At 44.0% G+C, this 24,597-nt stretch overlaps 1 protein-coding gene across 1 annotated transcript in view; it reads right to left on the reverse strand.

Annotated features, from left to right (window-relative positions):
* The window catches only part of LOC133344193 (uncharacterized), a 120,295-nt gene extending 97,656 nt beyond the window's left edge, over window positions 1-22,639 (reverse strand). The window contains exon 1 of the mRNA XM_061554221.1: window positions 21,999-22,639. Within this exon, the coding sequence (XP_061410205.1) occupies window positions 21,999-22,064 (66 nt within the window). The 5' untranslated portion in view covers window positions 22,065-22,639. The remainder of the gene's footprint in view (window positions 1-21,998) is intronic.
* Between the last annotated feature and the right edge of the window lie 1,958 nt (window positions 22,640-24,597).

A 24,597-nucleotide genomic window follows, 5' to 3' on the forward strand; every position in this document is an offset into this window, starting at 1 on the left:
TTGAAACAAGGGAGGTGAAAAAAAAGAATGTGACTAAAATACATTTCCTAAAGCCCAGCTAAACTTTCCACCGGAAAATTTAGACAAGGCGCCATTGAAGCCCCCATAACCTGAATTACAACTACACCCGTATTTGACAAAGGGAATTAGAACCTCGGATTTGGCCACAAAGCATGAGGTTTCATCTCTGGGAACATGGGTGTGGGCAACGGAGATCAGATGTACACGTGTGAAGGGTTTAACGTGGGAGTGTGTGGGCTCTGTGTGGCTTTGGCTCAGGGTCAAAGTTGGGCCCCTTTCCCTGACGTGCGAGAACCAGGCATGAAGGAACACAAACGCCGTTTGTTGTATGACACACTCTAATTGCCGTGCTAATTTAAAGCGGTCATGCGAGTATCTTCCCATAGTGTTCAATGTTGCTTTTCCACCTACTACCTACTCAATGATCAAAACCAATCCGCTGAAAAGATGCACTGCGGGGAGACAAAAATATCACAGAGGCATTATTGTCTCCGTCCGTACTTTATTCGTTAGGCATCAGTTGTTGCTGCCCGTGTTGAGCGTGGCTGGCTTTTGGTCGACGTGTTGTTCGTGGAACAAACCAAAAAACGCAAATCACTTTTACGCATACATACGTACATCGTCGTTGCTCATGATAGTCTGGTTCTCCGATGGTACCCGGTGCAGGAGGGGGCAGTGTTGTGGGAAAGAGCATAATTCATATCCCAGGGGCAATCGTCTTTGTGTTACTTATGACTGGATGAAAAGGATGAACAGTAACTGGAGCAAGTGGCAGTGGGGTGCCGGCACGGTGGACTGGGCTGGTGCTCCATCTCGCCGCAGTGACGAGATGTTAACTCCCTCGCCTGGTGTGCAAGAGGGTCGCGGGTTCGATCCCGACCCTGACGCCTGTATATTGGGAGCTTGAATGTTCTCCCCAGGGTTGTGTGGATTTTTTTGCAGGTCCTCCGGTTTTTCCCTCCATATTTAGAAACATGCGTTGAGAGTAATAGGCTGCTATACATTTCCACATGATAAGCCACTTCCGTTGAGATATCATATGTTTCCAGGTCGCTTCTGAAATTGAGCTATATTGCTCAGTGGGCCTTACCTGGTAAAATAAACATTGTTTAAATAGTTTTCGTTTGCTTTCCCTGACACTCTCTTCCCAATGCTCGGACGTATGGGTTAGCCTTCGCATTCCCTGTTCAGGGAAATCCAAGTTTTCCCGGGACATTAATAAAAGTCCCGTTTTATTTGTCAGTTGCGCGATAATATTCATAATAAACGTTTTTGAGTTAGATCGCGTTATTTATAAATGTGTCGTAACCCTACACCACCCGACACGGCCAATCAGAAAAAAAGTGTCACGTTGACAAAAGACAAATAGTTCACTACTTTAGCCCACCGGTGTGTTGAAGAGTGAAACCACAACATTTACAATTTTTGAGTGCGACGTTTCGCTGGTAATTGCATCCAGCATCATCGGGCAATTCGCCAGAATTGCCCGGTCTTAAATAGAGCAGCAGCAGCAGCAGCAGGGTGACGTCATCATGCTAAACTGCGCAATAATACACCACGCATTTGCACGTATCTCTCCCATAGCAGAGTTTTGTGGGGCGTTCTTCTTCTCACGACACGTCCTGGACTTTTGAGATTCAGGAGGTGGAAAACCGTGAGACCTCTCTCATTCTTTGTACTTTGATGCGAAACTCTTTCCCCCGTATCTTTTCCTTGTGTTTGTATTTTCATGGTTTTGTGAAGCGAATTGATATGCCATGACTTTTAAACACCTGATGAATGAAAATCCCGAGCATTCAGAGCTAGCTGTAATTTGCTGTAAAAATCAGGTGAAATAATTTTTAACCCCAAATATATGAATTAAACCCATCATCTTCAACACGAAATAAATATACAAAATACCAATGCACTTTCTATATTGTAATACAATCGGAGTTAATATGTTTAATATTCAACAGGCATTTGTTAATTCACTGCTGGATGATTGCTTCCCATATCGCATCGATCATGAAGATTAATTTATCGTTTTTTATCATACCGATCAGTGCAATTTGAAGAAGGCAGAAGTCAGGACCAGTTCAGATATGATTCAATACTGCTGTAAGCCGTGGCCAGTGTGCTAACCATTGTGCCACCACTCCTCCCCATATTACAATGATTGACCCATACAAAAAGTACGTGCCCATTTTAAACCATGTGTTGTGGTCATGGAAGTTAATATCAAACGTCACCTCAAAGAAGGTTTCTGTTTGAAGACTTGTGTTAATTGCAAGATTAAATTAACGACAGTGCTCACATTGAAGCCTAATAGCCAGACTAATGGAACCAGAATGCCCCGTCTAATTATATTGACATGGCTACATTTCCAAATCACGTATGCATTCAACCCACTTTTAGGATTCATCACAGACACATACACGCAAATATACAGTGACGTTTTACTCATTTAAAACCAAGCTACAACTGAACAATTTTTTTTAATTCAATCTGCTAAGTCCCACTGAAATGTGTAGCTCTTTTTCAGAAGCGACCTGGACACAAATGATAGTTCAACGAAGTGGAGTATCACCTCGTGGAAATTTATTCCAAATAAACGCGTGTTTCTAATATTTGGTCAATATTATCTCGTGTTCATGAACATACCACGAGCCTTATGGCGGTTAACACTTGGCATTGCCGCGAAGGGTAATGTGAATCTATATTCATATCACTCTCATATTTCGAGTGCTCTGTGCCAAGGAAAAAAAAATCCTGTTTGCACATGCCTCTGGCCTCTCTCTATGTACAGGGCATACAGTACGAGAGAAGGACGGAGTGATTTTGTACAAAAGTATATTGATAAACGAAATTCAACATGCCAATGTGCCCAAAGAGGAAGCTTTAAAACAATTCCTTAATACCCACGATGACATACGGATCAGAAGCATGGACAATTGACGAACGAGATGGAACAAGAACTGAAAAGTATGCAAAGAAAGCATGCTTGGAGAACCACAGCTTGTCATTACACTTGGGGGAAATTAAACAGGAACTCATCCATCCGGGATCAAACGCAAACGCATTGAGTTTATTCTTATTTGTGCTTGTGCCCCACTGCCACAAAATAATTTGTTTGATATAAAAAAGGTAGGTGAGCTTGGGCAAGAGACATCATGGTGAGAAATGGGATTGGTGAAAGAATGTTGTTGTTGTTGTTACTGTTATTATTCCACTCGTTGACCCAGGAAAGCTTCACCAGAGTCTCAAAGAATACTTTTTCTGGAGGGTCCTGCTGGGCTTTTTGGCAGTGGGAGAGGGGGGGGGGCGGCGATGTTGCTGAACCTAATCCAAACCGAATAATTTGTGGGCCATTTTTTGAGCATTGGGATGTTTGGCCAATATCACTGAGAATTTCGACCACCACGGAGATGGAGCGATCACGTCAGCTCGCGCGCGGAAGCACGATAGATCTGTTGCATTGCAGGACTGTGTGAGATAGTCACCACCTGGGGGAGGCTTTCGTCCAACAGTTGATTGATCCTGACCATGGTGACATTACCAAACAGCAACGGACAAAAATGTATATTGCGCAGAATATTATTGATAACTTTGCAATTCAAGCCGTGAAGTTAAAAGCCACACTCGGGGCTCACTCATTGAATGTGTTTACATCATCAGTAGGTAGGCACGAGTGTTGAAACTGTTGATGACTGCCGTGTCCCCCCTACCCCTATCCTGCCCCGAGCATTCGGCGCTGTTTGTCAGAGGAATACTATAAACCAGGCGTGTAGGTTTTGTGCAAGGTCAAAATTACCAGCGACACTCTTCTTTCAAAGCACCAAAGCTGTACAAGTACCCGTTTATAACGCACTGCATTGCAATTAGGGATGCTGCCGTGCTGTTGATTTGCTAATCCAGAGGTCGCCGATTCGACTGGGTTCGATCTGCTGGCTCGGGAGTTCAAAAAACGATGTAAGTTTCTTAAACCATCACCCCCCCCCCCACAACACCTCTCTCCACTTAGCGGTTTAAATGGGCACGCTACAGTGTGTCGATGCGGTGGGTGAAGTGTGTGGGATACTGCCAGCTCTTCCGATCCATCTGGACCAGAATGAAAGAGTCGGCTAAATGCCCTCCAGATCCACCCCCCCCCTCTCTAGTTGAAGAATTTAAACGATCCAAATTCGCAACGCGCACGGTTTCCGTAGATTCAGAGGCACTGGAAAACCACGGATGGAGCGGGACCACAGACAGATCCGGCAACCGTATATTTCCTGAGCTCCGAGGCCCTAAGTTGGGATGTTTGGCCATTTCCATTAATAGGGGAGACAAACTGAAACACCCGGTGAAGACTCTCACATGTACGAGGGAACAGGTGGAGTCCAGGGCATGGCGTCTTGATACCCGTAGGAAGGGAGAATTCACCACATTTGTGTGATCCCCCGGCCCTCCCCTCCAGTGCTGATATGTGCGTATGTATTTTGAACTTCTTTCGCACCATATGTAGCCAACCGTGCTAAATCGGAGGTGCCGTATATGACAGGCATGCTTCACCACCGCCTGGTTGCAACCCTGATTACAAGGTATTGGTTTATAAATAGGTACAGTATCTCCACAGCTTTGGTGAATGGGATTGAGATGGGCAGATGGGCCAATGCTTGGCCTTTCTGCCAGCATTGGCGTCAGCAAACAATTCCAGTGATTGCACGATTTTACCTTTTTTACCTTCATAATGTGACGAGTTGCCGTGCCAACATATTAAGTACGAGTTGTTGTTTTATTTCAAACAATGGAGACGCATTTCGATTTAAAGCTTTCGTGACTGCAGGGATTCATCTTCTTGAAAATGGAGACACATGTTAATAGTGTGAATTGAAAGCAAATTAATGCGAGGATGATGCTTGTTTTAACGTAGTAGCTCGCTGGGATTTGACCAATGATGGATTCAAGTTTACATTGTGCCCGGAGCGAGTGGCACTCCCCTATAGTTTAGCACCTTGGAGACAAGGACTCGAGTGCCGGTGGATGATACAGATTCGTGAAACTCCTTAACCAGCTGGGTTGCGGGGTAGCCAGGAGACGGCAGTACAGCAAATGGGATGGGTGTATGTAAGTTGAACTTCTTTCGTGCCGTACGTAGCCAAACCGTGCTCAAAATCGGAGGTGCGGGGGTAGTGAGACCCCTCTGTGTGGACGTTTGAATGGCATCGCCGGGTACTTGAGTTCCATCCCACTTGCAAAACAAATGAATGGGATTGACCAAAACATCCCGATGAAAGACCCCCTTGAGACGGTCATGTAACTCAGTGGGGCTTTCCTGGATAAAACAAGTGACATGGTTAGTAGGCTCATATACGACTTTATTTAGCTTGCACATCTTATTTAATCCCCCAACCCCGTACGTATGTATGTTCAACGTCTGTCGCAGTAGCCAGCCGTGATAAATCGGATGTGCTGTTACTTTTTATCCATGAAGTATCCCATGTGAAGTTTAGTTATTCTACATATGAGCTCCACGGTATTTTTAATCTAGCCTATGCTCCCTTATCTAAAACAGCTTCTACTTCTAATCGTTTTCTAATGTGTTCATTAGTTTGCCTTTTTCTCGCCACTGGCACATCCCGATTCTTCAACTTATCATTCTAAGTGGCCCTGTATCAGCAAAACAGCATTTCCCTGAAAGCCATTCGGGCAGATGGTAACGCTCGTAATGACTTGGCTTCTTGTTTCACTCAAAGTTAAACGTTATGATTACACTCACGCACCAGTTAGCTACACGATAGATATAGGAACCGTGTGTGAGAGCAAAACAAATGAAAGCCCATTTATTATCAGTAATTACACGAGTGACGAGATCAAAACTTATTCTACGCATGGCCAGGTACCTGCGCATGGCCAGGTACCTGCGCAGACTAGAAACACGCCGTGGTGGATGAAGTAGGAGGGCAGCGTTTGCGTCACCGGTTGGCAGATAACGAAAATTAGTCACGTAGGTAAAAAATTCAAATTAATAAAAGTTAAATAAATTAAAAATAAAATACAAATCACGACGTTTCGGAGGCAACACAAGCTTCCGTCTTCAGGTGGAACCGCCACAGCATGCTTGCTGCATCAAGTAAAAGCGTGCTGTGACGGTTCCACCTGAAGACGGAAGCTTGTGTTGCCTCCGAAACGTCGTGATTTTTATTACATTTTTATTTACTTTTATTAATTTTAATTGAATTTTTTACCTACATGACTTTACCGAAAAAAACCTAAGAATATGAATCCTTGCAGTCACGAAAGCTTCAAATCTAGAACAAAAATTAGTCCCTAGATGGACGACATTACAACGAGGATTTTTCTCTCTCTTTTTTTTCCAGCGCTAAAATTGAAAGCCACGTGGTGCTGGCGATTGCCTATGCTAGAAAAATAAATGTATCGCCGTAAAACATAATGAAGGTGTGGAGTTGCAGTAATGAGGATCCCGCTTTGAACTCGGCGAATTGAGTTTGTTTCTTGGGCCAGGGCTAAAATCGGCGGCGGGTGATATTTGAAAGATATCCCGGGAATGTCCTTTCCACTAACTGGCACGAACCGGCGTGGTGAATGTACGGTCAAACAACACCCGTGACTGACATGGCATGCCGAGGCCTTTCTCCATCGGTAGATTGACAAATAGTTGTACATGTTCACCATAATTAAATCAAATGTAAGTTATGTGATAGAACATTTTTGCAACAAAACTATTAGGGTTCTGATTAAAAAAAAACATGTATAGCGAATGTTAACTATGTACATGCTCTTGAATGCGAAGTTTGAATTGACGTTTTATTTTGTACATTTTCAAATGTCATTTTTATACGGCAAAACATGACGAGAGATAAACGGGCCCAAACTGATGACAACCCTAACTGTCAAATACAATTGGTGTAACTTAAATACAGGAACCACACACACTGTCGATGAGACGAAAAAGAGTCCTGATGTAGGATAAGTTATCTTCGAGCTGTTTATAGCATCCCAGCATGCAACGTTCCAGTAAACGTTATGAACTTATGATTCAAAGCAACAAGAGATTAAGCTGTTTTTAGCAATATGCCAAATAAAAAAAACCTTTTAAAGATAAAAACTACTTTTTCTTTGTTCAACTCGTTCCCAGAACAGCAGCGTGCCTGTGGAAACATATCCTGCCGAGGCATAATTTGACGTGAAAATGGTCCCAACGTATTGCGTTGTATACTTTAAACATCAATGGTATACTACTTAGCGTGCAATAAAGTTACGGAACAAAAAGCTCATTGTAATACCACGAGCGTAGCATGTTGCGGTAGGTGCTGCTGCAATATTCCCGCAATGTGTTTTGACCACGTGCTGTTTCGACAATTTCTCTCACCACACAATGTGCCAAACAACGCTTTGGCAACAACACGGACACAAAAAAACCACCACGTGTAGGGATAGCCCCTTGTAATCGTACGTACTGACTATTTTTTTTTCTTTTTAAAACATTGGATTTGAAGGGGGCGCTTCAGGAAAAAACAACAAAAAAAGAAGGGGGATGGGGTGGGAGAGACATAGCAGGGAAGTCGGAAACACTGGTGGGCAAATAAACCTGGGAAGTTTAGACAAGTGTGTGTGTGTGTGACAGTGAGTGTGTGTTTGTGTTGTGTGTGTGAGTGTGTGAGTGTGTGCATCTTAGTGCGTGCAGGTGCGCAGGAGAGCGGCCGTTTGGCTTAAAACAAACACAGGTGTCGTCATACCAGCAGGGTCACGTGTGCACTCATCCCCAGTGTGCACCTGCCGCTGTAAAAATGCGGTCATTCGAGCTGCAATCAGCATCGCAGAACAAACTGTCCCACCTCAACCACCCACCCACCTGATCCACCCACCTGTCCCACCTCAACCACCCACCCACCTGACCCACCCACCTGACCCCCTCAACCACCAACCCCCACCTCCCCGCAACCACCATGAGACTCTTAATTTTGGAGCTTTCGTGACTGCAGAAATTATTCTTTGGTTCTTTCGGTAAAGTCACGTCTAAAGATAAAATAATAAATTAAATAATAGCATATTACGACGTTTCGATTGCAACACAAGCAATCATCATGAGGCATAAAAGAAATAGCAAACAAAAATCTAACTATTTCTTTTATGCCTGACGATGATTGCTTGTGTTGCAATCGAAACGTCGTAATATGCTATTATTTAATTTGTTATTTTATCTTTAGACGTGACTTTACCGAAAGAACCAAAGAATAACACCATGGTAGGGCCCGAGTCTTCGTGGTACGACAACAAGCAGCTGAGATCACGTGTCTGATAAATTGGAAAGCAAAAAAAAAACCCCACACAGGATATGACCAACAATTCCGAGCGCATGCTGGCTTTTTGCCGTAGCACCTCCACTCAAATAGCGTATCACTTATGCCACCATGCCGCTTGGGGCTTTATCTTGTTGTCGGAAAGTATGTGCGTGTGTGTACGGCGAAAAAAGAGGGGAGACAAAGGGCTCCCTTGACAAAAAAAATATGGAAAAACGAGGGCAAAAACACGAATGCTTATCAGGGCTTTCGCGAAGAGGAAAATGTGAAACTTTTTTTTTCATCAGCAAAGCTTGTGAAAGTTAAAACATCATAATATTTCATTCCCATGGGTCATAAACATGAATTGCTTTCCACCCACTTTCCCTATCTGTTAGAGTTGAGCAGCACGTCTTTGCTTTGCTCTTTAAGCCTTGGGCATTGCTGCTAACTTTGAAGAATCGTAGCGTTTCTGCTAAATCCCAAGACACGGTTTAATACAGAGGGAAGCTGGGGAACTTTTAACACCCTTCACTTGCGCGTACAAAAGGTGCACACACTGCTTTAGAAAAAATATATTTTTTATCAGACTGTGTGAATGTGCCATTGTGAGAGACAGGCACGGTCCATCACAACAATGATCAATCATTGACTTCTCAGTCAACATGAGTGCATGTACACGAAGGAAGACTACTAAGTCAACGTTTTTTTAGAGCCATAAGCCTCCCACGTGCAGTTGTGTAGCTATAGGAAACGCGTTAAAACATTTATCTTTATTCATTGCCGTAACGGGATGCTATCGTGGTGTTAATGACGGTGAGGTTCGCAACACATGACTTACAATCCAGAGGCTGCGTATTAAATCCAGTCTCACTCCCGGAGCAGAAGCTGATACAATGGGTGCCTTTATACTGATAGGAAACCACCTGGTTCCACCAGCCCACAGGGGATTATTGTGTCCGTCCGTCCGTCGTGCATCCAAAAATGGGAGGGGTGGGGCTGGGTGGAGAGGGGAGGGTGGGGAGAGGCTGGGTGGGGAGGGGCTGGTCACCCCGTGGTGCCCTTATAAAACTCAGCGTTTAACCTACTCACGCCGGCTTGTGCCCGCCCTCACAGTCGGGCATATTTGCGGAATACACCACGCCGCCGTTGACCCTGGCCATTGACCGAGCAACCCAACGTTCCTAGCAGCTCCCTCCGGAGGAATGTGTTTAAATCCCCCCCTCCTCGTCTCTGTCCAGCTATCAGAATAAACGGGCACGCCACAGTTAGTCAATCAGCAGGTGGCGTGTGCTAGGGTAAAGTGTGGGTACTCCTACCACTCCTAAGTCGTAGGCGTACTCACATTTTACGTACGGTGCGAAATAAGTTCAACATACCAGCGTGGAAGAGTAGGCCAAAATAGTCTCTGGCGAGACAACTATTTAACGATTGGAGGGATATGCTTTTGGCCTTCATGGTCTTTCGGTAAAGCCACGTAGATAGAACAAATTATAAAAATAATAACAATATCACGACGTTTCGATCGCAACACAAGCAATCGTCATGAGGTGATACCAATTTTTCTATCTACGTGGCTTTACCGAAAGACCCAAAGAATATTAATTCCTGCAGTCACGAAAGCTTCAAGTCAAGGGTTGGTTGCGCTTTGCAGCATATCCATGTGTGTCAACTGCCAACTTGCACATCAGTAGAAGTCGCGCTTCCAAAATAATTCATTCATCCAACTTAAAAAAAAAAACATTAAAAGGCTTTAAAACAGGGGACTGGTCAACCAAGACGCCTGTTAAACCAATTGGGGGGGGGGGGGTCAGTGGGGGGTCAACTGGCATTCTTAGAGGGAGGCTGTAGGGGTTTGCATTGCGGCTCTTGAAATACTGATTTTATTTTTTTACCGAATTCAAAATTTTTAAGTTTGGTTGCCGATCCCTGGAATATAAATACGGCAGTCAGCCAAAGGCAGCAAAGATGCTACCAACTCAGAAACATCGACTAAAAGTCAAGTAGATGTAAACCAAAATAATGCATATTCTACTTAATTATATTAAGAAAATTAAGTTGCAAAGTAAAATCTGCTGCAAGATGTTGTACGTCACATGAGAACAATGTGTTTATTTGGCAATTTCAGTTACGATGTTTCTAGTCAGGTTTTGAAGTGCATTTTGGGAAAGCAGATTGTTGAGGTAGTAGACAATTAATGTAATTTGCGTAAACATTTTCCAAGTGAATAATAAACAAGCGATTATTTAACAACCACCAATTAATTGCCTTTCAAAGTACTTCAGAAAACGAATTGCAGTACTGTACTGTATAAGCAAAATTCCATTCTGCATCTCCACATACAAACATATGTCCATCAACCACTTCTTGGTTCTTTCGGTAAAGTCACGTAGAAGGGAAATAATAAAAGAATAAAAATAAAACATAATAAAATAATTCTCACGACGTTTCGGCTGCTTGCGTTGTAGCCGAAACGTCGTGAGAATTATTTGATTGTTTTATTTTTATTATTTTATTATTTCCCTTCTACGTGACTTTACCGAAAGAACCAAGAAGATGAATCCCTGCAGTCACGAAAGCTTTAAATCGAAGTCCATCAACCTGTTGACTTGTTAGACGAATGTGAGCAGCAGGGTTTATTGAAGAGAGCAACCTCTGGATCTGCTTTGATCTCGGATCAAGTCTTGTTCAGCAGTTGCCACGGGATTACCAAATCTTTATTAGTAGGCAAAAGCCCTCATCAATGTACATTCAAATGTGACCCCCCCCCCCCCCCCCCCCGTTCAATGCAAAATGGAATACATTTCACGAAGCATTTTGGGTAAAATGCTTTGCGTTTGCTCGTTACATTCACGCTTGAGGCCACGCGCAACGGGGATGTGCCCAGAAAATGAAGGCAAGTCACATGAAGCACATCACGATTTAAATAGACACCGATGATGTCTACCCTCCGAATCTAAAAATATCTCAAAAGTGTCTATGCAAGGATACCCAAACACCGCTTTAGTTAATTCTCTACAGCAAATGCAACATTTACAATTGACTACTAGAGAATGTAAAGTACATCGCACCAAGCTTTTAAGGTCTGTGGGGGAAAATGTGCTCAAGGCAGCGTGTGTGTATGTATGTATGTGGGGAGCGGTGGTGTAGCGGTTAGCGCGCTCCGCTACGAACCCGGCGACCCGAGTGCGATTCCCGCTCACGGCCAACACCGTTAACGATTATCTGAACCGATACTGGGCCTCTCCTAGGTCAACTCAGCCTCAAATGAGTACCTTGCGTGGTGTGTAAACATCGCCACTGGGGAGACAAAGGTGCTGGCCACCCACCCCCTCGTGTGCCGTGCCTGCTCTCATAGGTGCTCGCTAGCAGCACTTGCCCCAACAGTCTGGCAAGGCTATACGGGGAACCTTTGTTGTTTGTTGTGTGCAGGTGAGCAAAGACACATCAGAGCTCCACTCAAAGGTACGCGACACAATCCCAGTCACAGACGCGTCCACAGAATCTGTACGACACGATTTTAATAACCATCTGACTGTGCTCCTCACCTCACTGGAATGTTCGAGAATAGGGCTCCACACAAATCAGGCCAACATGCGTACAAATAAACAGAGGCATTCCCCAGGTGCAGAGACACATCAAACTAGACACACAGAAGCAATGTTCACTGGGAATTCAATTATACCGTGTGTGTGTGTGTATATATAAGCTATCAACTTTTTTCACGGTGTAACACAAACACTAATATCGTTTCTATAAGCACATCTTATTTTTCCCCCTTGCCGCACACGAACGCGTTTTTGTCGAGAAGAACCCCGAGTCAAAGTCTGCGTGGTGGGGGTAGACGACACAAAAGGGCTTCTGTTTGGGTTAATTCCCTTCTGTGAACTTGACGGTCACCTCCCAGAACTCATTTCCTCCCATGCCCTCCTGCTGCTGTTGATGCGTGTGTGTGTGTGGCACACGCACACACACACACCCCCGGTTAGGTTGGCCCTATGGGTTAGTCGTGTGCAGAAGAAGCGATGGGGGTGGTGCTGAATTAATGCCACGAGCGGCTGACAGCTTGCGTAACCCCCTGTCGCACTGCCCCACCCCCACCAACCCCCCCTGCAGCGCCGCGCACAAACCCTCCTCTCGCTCCATCACGCGTCAGCGGATGGAATGTTCTTCCGTAAATAAACAGCCCACACGCAGCACACACACAAAAAAAATACACTACAACAGTTTTCCCTTCAAATAGCAGACGGGCCAGTTCTATGCATTCACGTGAGAGTGGGGGTAGTTTGGCTCATGAATACCGAATTGTGCACAAACTGCAGTCATTGCAATGACAATGAGCCATGAGCGTCGCAGCATTGGACGCGGCTCGCCGGCGAAGTTGTCAGCAGAAATTTGTACACAATCGAAAATGTTATTCTTACAGCTGCATCGTGCTACCGCGTATGCTTTTGCAGTTGCGCCGTATGGAGCTGTCCGATGTGTTTTTGGGGTTGCACCGAGTGTTGTTCATCTAAGTTGTCTTGTGGTTGTTGTTATTGTTGTTGTTTGACTTGCATCCCACTGGGATTTTTGCACACAGCGTTGGTGTAACGGTGTTTTTTCTGCAATATTTTGCTGTCTTTTCTTGGATTTTCTGTTTGCACTTAGTCACATATTCACTTTAAGATGTTTTTTTGTTCATGTTTTTGTTTTTTGTTTGTTGCGGTTGCACCCGATTCAAGAGCCGAATGTCTCACAGGGCTATACCGAATAAATGAACTTGAACTTGTTCGTCACGATGTCCGACGTTTCGTTTCCACGTTCTGCGAGCGTCTTTGAAATATTCCACCTGGATGTTCCTAGCTCGTTTGCAAGAGCTGAAGCTCCCAGCACGTAGAGCACAACGTCGACATCATGCCAAACAACACACGGCACAACCCGCAAACACAGAGGAGAGCTGCATGGTCATGTCTGCAGGTAAATACCAAAGCATGCCATCTGCCTTACCGTGGGGTTAAAGACCTTGCGATTTTACCATTAGCGAAGACAAACCATTGCGAAGAAAGTGGACTCCTTTTTAAAAGTGAATACAATAATTCCCCCTTGGGCCGGGTATTGTGGCTCATTCAAATAGGTGTCCACATTTCGGATAGACACTAACGAAGTGGATTCAATGCTCTTTCCACATTTTACCAAACAAGTCAACGCTTCGTGGACGTTTGCCAAACTCCCAAACTCACTCGACGAATAGGTGGACGGCTGATGACAGCTAAACAAATGGATTTATGTGGTCCTTTGGAGTGTCACCCCCCCCCCCCCCACATTTGAATTGAGTTCACGTGCACGAGTGAGATGGATTATGGCATTGGGAGGTTCCAGATGGATGGCGATGTCAACCGGGAAAGCCTTCGTCCAGCAGGGCGTAGATAATGGATAATGAATGACGATACAATTCTAGATGTTGTCACGATTTTAAGCAAAATTGTACAAATACAATTGCATCATGCTGAAGATGTTTGATAAGCATCTGTATTTGGTGGACTACTTAAGCGAAAACCATCAGAGGGCCGATGAAGTGGGCTTGACATGTGGGTCTATCAAATAAATCCATTACGGCACTTGCACTAGGCCGAGGTCGCATGTGCACAATTGCATGCGAGATTTCAAATGTGAAGAAGAGAGATATTATTGAATACCTACAATATTGTATATAGATTTGTATTTTCAAGAGGAATCGGCCTTAGTGCCCTGTGTAACTGGGTGAGATGGGGAAGCTAAATTTAAGGCAGAACAATGACAGTCTAATTATCACCCTTGAATCAACAGCATCTGCACAGCACGATCTCCTGGGTGACTCTTGGAAGTGAAATGGGACTGAAGAATCTGGGTCCACAAAAAAACAAACCCATGTTCATTGACCTCTGACCCACCTGCTTCACTCCTTTCATTGTGGATACTCAGAGCACACAAAGAGAAAGAGAGAGAGAGAGAGTGAGGATGCAAAGAACAATTCTTTTCATGCTTTTCATCTTAAGTTTAAGAAACAAAAGGACTGAACCCAGCACACACACACAACAGACTGTGTGAGTGCCTAAATGCGATCAGTCATTTTCGGATCTGTCACTACAATATAATTATTTGTTTCTCCAATGTTAGAGAGGTGCGATGAATCATTTATCCTGTGAGGGCAAGTGACAACACACATTTTATTCGAGGCTTCCAATGGGCAACTCCTCAGCAGCACAATCACGCTGCATCAGTGCACAACCGAATGAAATTAACAGGCAGCAATTACCATATAATGTGATTTTAAAAAATACTGACGGCAGTATGCTCGGGGTATTGGCGATTATCACGCGAGGTTGAATAAGGGGCAGTGCAATGCTGACATTGTACACGTAGAGTGCTGCAGGTAAACACAAATACGACTATCTCGTGAAAAAATATATGCACGCGCACACAAACACGTCCAAGGGAACGCTGTATATATTGATGTCTGCCGGACCGTACTCGGTGGCGCACAATGTTACCCGGCCATGTGCTTGCGTGCGCTTGCGCGCGCGTGCGTGCCGAGCCACATTTTCCCCAACGAAGCGGATTTATTGTGTCGCCCGGCTATTCCTCCCGAGACGGCGTCTCCGATTTTGGAACGTTCCCTGCCGCCGCTGTGGCAGATTTCATCCCCATCCTGTACACCACCGCGTCACGCAGTTCATTGGCAAATTCCCTTCACAATGATCGGGGTCAAATTGGTGTCCCGCACCTAACTAAAATAAAAGCTATCAATTCATTCGCACATTCAGTATTGTGCACCATTTTTTAAAAATCCTTCATATTAAGTTCACTTGCTTGCTTGCGCGCTTACGACCGTGCAAATCTTTCGGTCGTTTTTTAACCCACTTCCCATGATCCAATCGAGCTGACATTTTGCACACAGACTCGTTGTGCGTGACAATAAATTTTCGTGAAATTTTTTTTTCCAAAATTGTACACTTTTTAGGAAAAAAAAAAGATATTTAATTACCAATTGCTTAATGGTGGCAGGCAATCATCTGACCCATAGGTGGCAGCCATCTCAAGCCAGAGGACGAGAGGACTCTAGCCGCCACACATATAAAGGATTTATAGTGAAAAACTTTGTTTTTACGGGTTAATTTTTTTAAAGGTGTGCAAGATTATCACCAAGCCACTACGAGTGTTTGCAGACGTGTTCTGCAGTCGTTTTGCAGTATTGGGAGGGGGGGGGGGGTGATAATTGCTATGTATTCTTCCAATTAAGTAAATTGCGGGTAATTTTCAAAACGTTGGCGAATTTGGACCATGACGTCAGTGCAATGGTGTTCTACTTTTTTTTTTTCAAAATAATTTTGTGGGATATTTAATGTCTACCGCAAATCAGATGGCACATTTTAACGGGTAATAGAACCACACAGTATTAACCAGGGTGGCCGTGGGTCTTGAACCACACACCCCCGCAACCAATGCTGCAACTTGCTCAGCCATGTCACCACACCCTTAGATATACATGTACAGTATTTATGTATTTTGAACTTCTTTCGCGCCGTACGTAGCCAACCGTGCTAATCGAAGGTGCGAATTGGAGTATAAGGCATCCTTTTATATATGTGTGGCGTGAAAGAATGTTCTTTGTTTAGTTCTGGTATGTAAAAAAATAACTGCTAAAAATGTGAATTGTATAAAAAAATGGATTGAATTGCTGATACATTACTAGTGATAATAAGTTTTGTCTGAATCAACATGCAAATATCATGATCATAATTTGTTGCTGGATATTGTACCTCAACAATTAAACATGTCCCAGAATGCCACGCAATTAAGAGCACCTTTGCACACAGGAACTCGGAATGACACAAAGATCCTATTAAAAACACACACACACACACTCTGTGTTCTCATATCTCAAACAAAAACATATTTAAATGGCTGCACTGTACTTATAGCATCTACACCGAGCGGAGTAGGATTGTGAGGTATGGCCGCTTCAATGCCATGCCTGCCTCTGAGCTCAAGGTTCATTGGTTTGCACATCTATCGTGGCACGGTAGCGTGTGGCAAGCGAAGCATTGCACAACCGAACGAACCCCTTCACAGAGTGTGCGCTAAGCTCACAGGCTCATCGGTAAACTTGTGACAGGAGGCGTCCCCTGGCACTCTCTGTTTGCAAGAGCAAGAAAATAAGCGGTTGTGGCTTGGTAAAAATCTACTCTACCTACTTGATATTATGTACAACATGCCCTTCCATCCGTTAAATTACATATTAATGGTAAAAGTGTAGCCCTGGATTTTCTTGCTCACCCCTGGCAGAAAGAGATCTCGAGATAGCCCCCTGCAGAGATTAATTTGGTAATTGGTTTTTTACCCTTCTATCTGGCAACAAAACTGACACCTTTTTACAAGGAGTCATGTTTGCATAGACCGCAATACCTGCAGTCATAATACAAACAAAAGACATAACTCTGATAATGTGCACTGTCCCTGAAGTTGATTGGTCCACACCCGAGACAGCTTTTCTTAGAGCCTAGTCTCACATGGGTTGGACCAGATGACGCCAAAAGGCGCACAACTCAAAGACAATGCACCATCAGAGTATTAGAGCTCGGGGCAAGCATCTACACTATGGGAACCTCATTTGCCAGTAAAAATATGATAATTGTTTTTTTACCCTTCTATCTGGCAACAAAATTTGGCCTACTCTTCCACACACGGATGGCTACGTACGGTGCGAAATAAGCTCCGACATACGTGCATACATATATACACGCTGGCCATATATACGTCTTGGAAGAGATGGGAATACCAACACTTTACCCCACCACACGTGACCTGCCAATCAAGCAACTGTGAGATGAACCAATGTATCCGATTGGGTGAACAGAGGTGGGGGGGGGGGGATTTAAGAAATGTGCCCATTGTTTCAACTGCTATGTTTGGAGATCGAATGGTAACCTCTGGACCTCTGGATTACAAATCGCAATGTCATTAAACTCTTACGCCACGATAGCATTATAAATTTCACATATTATAAAAACAATCTTATATATAATTACGTACATAAAAAAACAGGCAACTGGATAAATTATGTTGCGTACATGTGTTTCAGTTTTAATGCATTTTATTACACGGAGTTTCAGTTCTATAACACAAAAGAACACGCCCAGACTTTCATTCCATTTTGTTCTTTTGTTGCAAGCTGCAACAATAATAGCTTGCAAGACAAGAAGGCTCCCGTGTATAACGCATTGAAAGTGGTGTCCGAATGATATATGTGCTCTTCGGTTTTCAATGAAGTGCACCCCAAATGTGTGAGACACTTTTAATCTCCTCCAGTGGGCATCATAGCCCGATCCTTCAAGCCAGAGTTCAAACTACCTTTCATGCCGCACTAATGGCATGGGAAAAAAATCAATTTAGATCTGTTGGGAAATAACAGTTAACTCTTTTATAGTACAGTTATTTAACAAAATTAGGGTACTCCGTTGGCAGAAATGCATTGCATTAACTATGGTTAAGAGAGTGGTGGCGCAGTGTTTGACACACTGTGGCATGAACCAGGCAAATCGAAGTTTGATGCCTTGACATGGATGATAACTAGTCCAGCCCCCCCCCCCACCTCTTTCACGAACCCATACTGACCACAATTTTGAAGTACTCTATGGTCAAACAAACCCCCTCCAACCCCCATGGCCAATAGCACAGCAGTGGATCCGCGAAGGGCGAAATGTCACGATTAATTCATGCTTCTATATTACAGCCAACTGAGCAAGAATACATTCGTGTGATACAAAAAAAAAACATGTACTCAAACAAATTCACTCCTGGAACGGTCAGTTGGCAACTGTGCACTGCAAATCCCATGCTATCCAAAAACCATTGCCTCTTGGCTCTCTCAGTCACCTTGGTAGAATAACTTGGGTTTTTTTTTCTTGGCACTTTCTTCAACATCTAGCTAGTGGAATTTCAGATATTGCCTCAGGGGTTAATGCCAAACGTATATCCTGTGCCAGTCACGTGGATTTCATTTTGAATCGATTGCCCAACTTGAGAATTCGTCTTAATGTGTAACGCATAAAAAAAAAACTGCCTTATTATTGTACATCCGTCAACCCCACAAAAAGAACCCTTTAGAGAAAATAGAGCCACGTATTATAGCTCTTGTTACATTTGCAATGACCTGGTACTGCGGGCTTGAAAACAACGTTTTCTAAATAAATGCATCGTGACGTAAAATGGCTAATAAACTGCATCAAAGATGTTTACGAGGCAAATTCAAGTTCCACAGGATTGGTTGGCACCAAAACACCTGATTGCCCCAAGTAAGAAAACCATCCAATCCCATTGGACTTGTGCAACGTCAGGGAGACACCTCCCCACAGCCACTTTCCAGCCCTCCAGAACGGCTGCAATCTCAAAAGCAAGAGTTAAAGTCAGAGGAGGTGGGGTGTGCAAAGGCACCACAACCCATGAAATATTACACCGACCCCTTGGTATAACCCAGTGGACAGCAGTTAGAACATCTGCTTTCAATGCCCGATCTGCTGTAAAATGTCAAATCACAAATCCACTGCAAATAGAACCTCCTCCAAACCGCGACCTTCAATCCATTCTGCAATTCATGCCCTTTGTGCTCACAGTGTGACCAAAAATATGCCCTACTTGTAACCCAATGTCTCACTATTTTTTTTTCTGTACCAAGGATCTTTTAGAAATAAAAAAAATCCAATTCCTGGAATGTGTACACGGATAGCCTGTGGCTAGCACCAGAGTCAGAACACACAGCCGGTCTTCATGTGGCATTACAATCAAATGCAACTCACCAGTAAAATGATACCGGTGGCTTTGTTGCAAGTGTTCTCGCTTATAGCTCCTGGGGCCATGGCTGAGGTGACGCCATTCGTTCTGTTGGGTTGCACGTTCGTTTCACGGCAAGTTGGTTAACTAGCGCCCGCGTTCCCAAAAGGGCAGCATTTGGAGCTCATCGCGCATGCATGAATGTAAGCAATAGACATTCCTACGGTCTAGGATTAATGACTGCTTTTGTAATTGGAGTCAGCCAAACTACGGGCCACGTGTCGAGGTGCCTTCTGGGTGCTGTTAAAGTCGCCACGTTCACGAGTCGCGTTTCTCATCCTGTACTCACTCGTCAAGCTCGTGCCTCCCCACACCCAAGCACAGTCGTCTAAAGGGTGTTTTATTTAATCTGATTCATTATTTTAAATTGCACGCCTTAAGTATGGAACGCTATCCTGCACCGCTCGGAATTTGCAAAGGAATGTTATCAGGCGGTTACTTTTCAAATTAAATGTGTTTTTCTGAAGAGCATCGATTATCTTTCCATTTGAGCAGCAGTTAATTATTTATGTTGAACTATTAGTTCCTCAAACATGCAACACTAGATGCAATCCCTGACCATATTTCTGCACAATCTTTGCAAATGCATAAGACACAAGGGATGGAACAGTGGCGTGGTGGTTTGCGCCCTACACTATGAACCTCATAATCTGAGTTCAATTCCAACCAGTAACTCACGCCAACGACGAATGACATCGGAACTGGCCCTGTGCACATCGCTTCACCCAACACACATTGACCAAGATGGTGAAGTATGGTCAAACAACTCTCATGTTTGATATGTTGTGTGCAATGGGGGGGCTTCATCCAGCAGCTGGTTGATAATAAATACATATCTTTATTATTATGATTAAGAAACAAGGTGATGTATGAGTGTCCATGCGTGCCCGCACACCAGTTCCATTTTCTTTGAAAACACAGCCAGGCCTCTCGGAGCATTTAACAAGCTCAGCAATCGGATAGGTCAACCTCTCTATATCATCTCCTCGTTATGCGCCCCCTACCCCAGAAATACTCCGGAGTCAAAGTGAGGCGCTACTGTAGAATACAAAATTCTTTGAGCTTGAAGTTGTATCGAGAAATCGATAACCTGTCATGTTCTGTCTGCACAGCACATAGAATGGCATTTTAAATGTCCTCCTGAGCCAGTTCAGGACCCGCGCTGTTGTAGGATCTCATTAGAGAAAATAAGAGCTGTTGATGCCATCAATACTGGGCATCCAGTGACGATTCCCACGGGTGCTGTTAATCCAGAGCGCGGTGTTGTTTCGAGTGGTGCGGGTATAATACAGGGTGGTCCAAAAGGCAGGACACATAGGGATATTTCAATTATTTTAATACTGGCATTAAAATATTTTGTTTGTGCTTTATGCATACAATGGTTCTATTATCATTATTCACATCGATTTTTTTCTTGCCTTTCAGATGGCATTTAGAAATGTAGAAACATTGACTAAAGACCAGTTCAATTAGTTTTTTATGAATGCTAAAAAAGGCAAAAGTATTTTTTTTAAGTCCTACATTAAAAAAATCAGTCACGAATGAATGTTAATGGCAGTCGTGTGACAAATGTAAACATAAATTCAATAACCCATGTGATTTGTTAAAATAACATAATAACCCTTGTGTCCTGACTTTTGGGCCACCCTGTATACATAGCAGCACAATGTGCTGTACGTTCCCATTTCACAACACAGTAAATTGTAATAAGACAATGTGACAACACGTTCTTACCTCTGCTATATAATATATGCAATCAAGGGCAAACACGAGTATAGTGCACATCAAAACGACAGTGAGGATAATACAGTATATATACATAAATACGTTACAGAAAATATTCGCAGCCTATGTCAATCAATCCATTGCTGGATGAAAGCCAGACCCAAGCCATGTTGGCCATGAAGATTGTTTGACCATACTTCACCATACTGGTCAGTGGGGGTTAGTGAAGGAGAAGATGGTGGGTGGTAGGGGATAGAATTAGGGCAGGGTCGCTAGCTGTGGTCCTGAATCGAACTCAGGTATCCCGGCTCCGAGCACGGTGCGCTAACCACTGCACCACCGCTCTAACTCCACAGGCACGGTGGATATGCAGTGCGTATTATTTTGCATTATCTTAAAGCGCAGTACTTGGGTTTCCAGTTATTGTTTTAACGTAACTTTATACATTCATATACAGGACATGTATTATAGTCCAATATAATAACATTGGATAAGATTCCCAAGCACAACGCGTGTGGCCACTAATTCATTGATTAATTCCGTGGTCAAGAATTTTGTAGAGTAGAATTTAAAGAGTTTTACAGTGAGAATACACTCCAGCATGACATCTGATAGGCTTCCTATCGTCACTCCACATCAAAACGAAACAGCTTCATTCCATAAGCCCATCGGCTATGCAGTCCACCGATTATTATTATTCAGCAGCGAATGTTTAAGAAGGCAAACCTCTGGGTCATTTTCCGCTTTCTGCATCTCATCAGCGGAGTTCGACTTGTTAAAACAAATACTGGTCGACTGAACACGTAGGGTTTCTGATTGGATTGCCAGCACTGTATTTGCAGGAACTCTCCCATCAACAAGTCCCTTCTTAATCGAGGCAAAAGAAACAGCGTTTACGCGCCCAGTTACGATACCCGCTCCAATCTGACCACATTAAATACATCACTAGCGCAGGTAAATCAGGTGATAGAGCAGCCACGTGAGTTTTGTTGACATTCGAACGCGGGCTTGGTCGACCCTTGTTTTTGACCGCCGCGGCGAATCAAATATTAAACAACGCAAAGACGCGCAAGTACACTCACACAGACACACAGACCCAACACGTCCAACATCGAAGTGCTTGTGCCCGCAACTTACCATTTCACTTTTAGCGAGCGCCACAAATGACAGGAACAGAAGAAGCATCATCTTCTTCTTCTCCATGATCGCCGACTAGATCGATCCCTCGCAGTAAAGCGCCTCGACTTGATCGGCTTGTTCAACCACCCTGCGTGGACGGCTACGCAGATGAATCTGGCAGCCGCGTTTCTCGGTGTGGAGCAGAGCAGAAGCAGAGAGAGAGAGAGATGACGATGTTGCTCTTGGATTTGCTTTTTGTGGGTCGCGTCCGATCGCCTCTCACCCTGCCAGCGGTGCCTTAAGCGCAGCCCTCATGCAGGAGGAGGAGACAGGAGCTGTTCAGTCGTACACCCTCCCTCCTACACACACACACAGACCCTCCTTGCTAAAAAAACACAATCGCAGCTATCAAATCAAGCTTCTCTCTTTTTCTCGTGCGCGCGCGTGCGTGTGTGTAATGTGTGTCCTGCTTTCCCCACACACAGCTCACAAGAAGCCGGCTGTTGTTTTATTTTTCCGAGTTTCACCCCCTCCTCTCTCTCTCTCTCTCTTTTGTGTGTGCGTGTGTTTAATGCAGCAGCCAGAGGAGAGGAGGGACTTTGGTAGCACGGGGGTTTAAAGTTATCCGAGGCGGGAGGGCGAGCATATAACCAAACCCCCCACCCACCTACCTACCCACTTCTTTCAGATTTTCAGCAAGGCAAGTAAAGCCTCTTCAACACACCAACAGTTCTTACGACTGAAAGTGTGTTTTGCACGTGCTTATATATTTATATAGACGCACACACACACTCACTCTCACGCTCCCCACTCTCTCGCTTCGCTTGGTCGCGACATGGCCAATATATGTTATGACATTACGTAATTACATTCCAGAAATCAGCACCACCACCACATGAGAATAACGCGAGTTTGAAGAATGAAGATATGTGGTGGTGGTGGTGGGGGGAGCGGGGCGGGCGGGCGGCGGTGAAACTTCTAACATTGTTCCAAATTTTTTTCGATTTAAAGCTTTCGTGACTGCACGGATTCATCTTCTTGGTTCTTTCGGTAAAGTCACGTAGAAGGAAGTAATAAAGTAATAAAAATAAACATAATAAAATTATTCTCACGACGTTTCGGCCACAACGCAAGCAGCCGTCCTCAGGTGAAAAAACCAGGTCTGTCGGAGAGACAGCGTCTGAATCAGACGCTGTCTTTCCGACAGACCTGGTTTTACCTTCCCTTCTACGTGACTTTACCGAAAGAACCAAGAAGATTGTTCCAAATGATTGCTGTGTCTACATCGGTACTTATTTTAACACGCAGAACAATGGGTGGGTGAGTGGAAAAAAATGCGAGATTGATTTTACGAAGGCCGTCTTGGGCACTCGTCGAATCAATGATGCGCAGTAGATCTTTGTAAAATCCACGGCTGGATGAAGAACCCCACGTTTTGCGCTGGTTTTATATGTAGTGGGACTTTGCCTCTACTCCACCGCGTGGGTCAGTGCGGGTTTGTGAAGCGGCGTGGGGAGGTGTCAGGATGATCACTCGTCGTTCCAGACAGCCGTGGCCTGGAATCGCAACTCAACGCGGTCGTGGTTTGCAGACCCAAACGTGTGCACGACAGATTTTATTGAAACAGCTGAACGCGTGCTTATACGAGGGGTCATTTACGACGTTATGATGATATCCACCACGAACTTAGTCACGTTATTGTAATCTGCCATGGTCAATCCACTGCTGGATCAAGCCCTCACCAAGCTACGATTTGCGCTCGCGATCCCTGCGATGTTTGAGTCCACGTAAAACTTGCACACGAGCCGATTTCATCGTTCCATCTCCCCGGACAAACGGCGCTCTCGGACGCGTTACATTTCTTGCATGTCATGGACATTATTCCAGAATTTCGAACACATTATAATTGTTTTTTTACCCTTCTATCTGGCAACAAAACTGACACCTTTTTACAAGGAGTCATGTTTGCATAGACCGCAATACCTGCAGTCATAATACAAACAAAAGACATAACTCTGATAATGTTACGTCTTTTGTTTGTATTATGACTGCAGGTATTGCGGTCTATGCAAACATGACTCCTTGTAAAAAGGTGTCAGTTTTGTTGCCAGATAGAAGGGTAAAAAAAAATTATCATATTTTTACTGGCAAATGAGGTTCCCATAGTTCGAACACATTGTTTCTTTAATACACGTGTCTTGTCCAAACCCACGCACGATGTTTCAACAGGTTTGTGTGAACCTGTAGTGAAGTGAGATCACCGCTGCCATGTCGATGTGAGTGGTCGTTAACAATAACAACGGAATCAAACTTGAAAAGTGCGCAATAAATGTTGAGAGATGCGTGCTTTGAAAGTACATTGAGAGATAAACACAGATGAACACGGGGTGCTCCAGATGTCTTATGATCCCCAATCTAATTCTCTTAAACGAAAGATATTTTTTTAAAGTAAGGTTTATTTAAAACAGAAATGAATATTCAAAGTGAAAAGAATGTTACGGGTCAATTAATTTGGGATTACAAGACATCCGGACCACCCTGCAGGTTTTAGAATATGCACTTGTTAAAGGCATAATTAAAACTTAATAAAGGCAAATGTGATTGGACTGGATAATGA

Source organism: Lethenteron reissneri, chromosome 19 (genome assembly GCF_015708825.2).
Source record: "Lethenteron reissneri isolate LAM-NWPU_2019-01 chromosome 19, ASM1570882v1, whole genome shotgun sequence".
Classification (NCBI taxonomy): Eukaryota; Metazoa; Chordata; class Hyperoartia; order Petromyzontiformes; family Petromyzontidae; genus Lethenteron; species Lethenteron reissneri.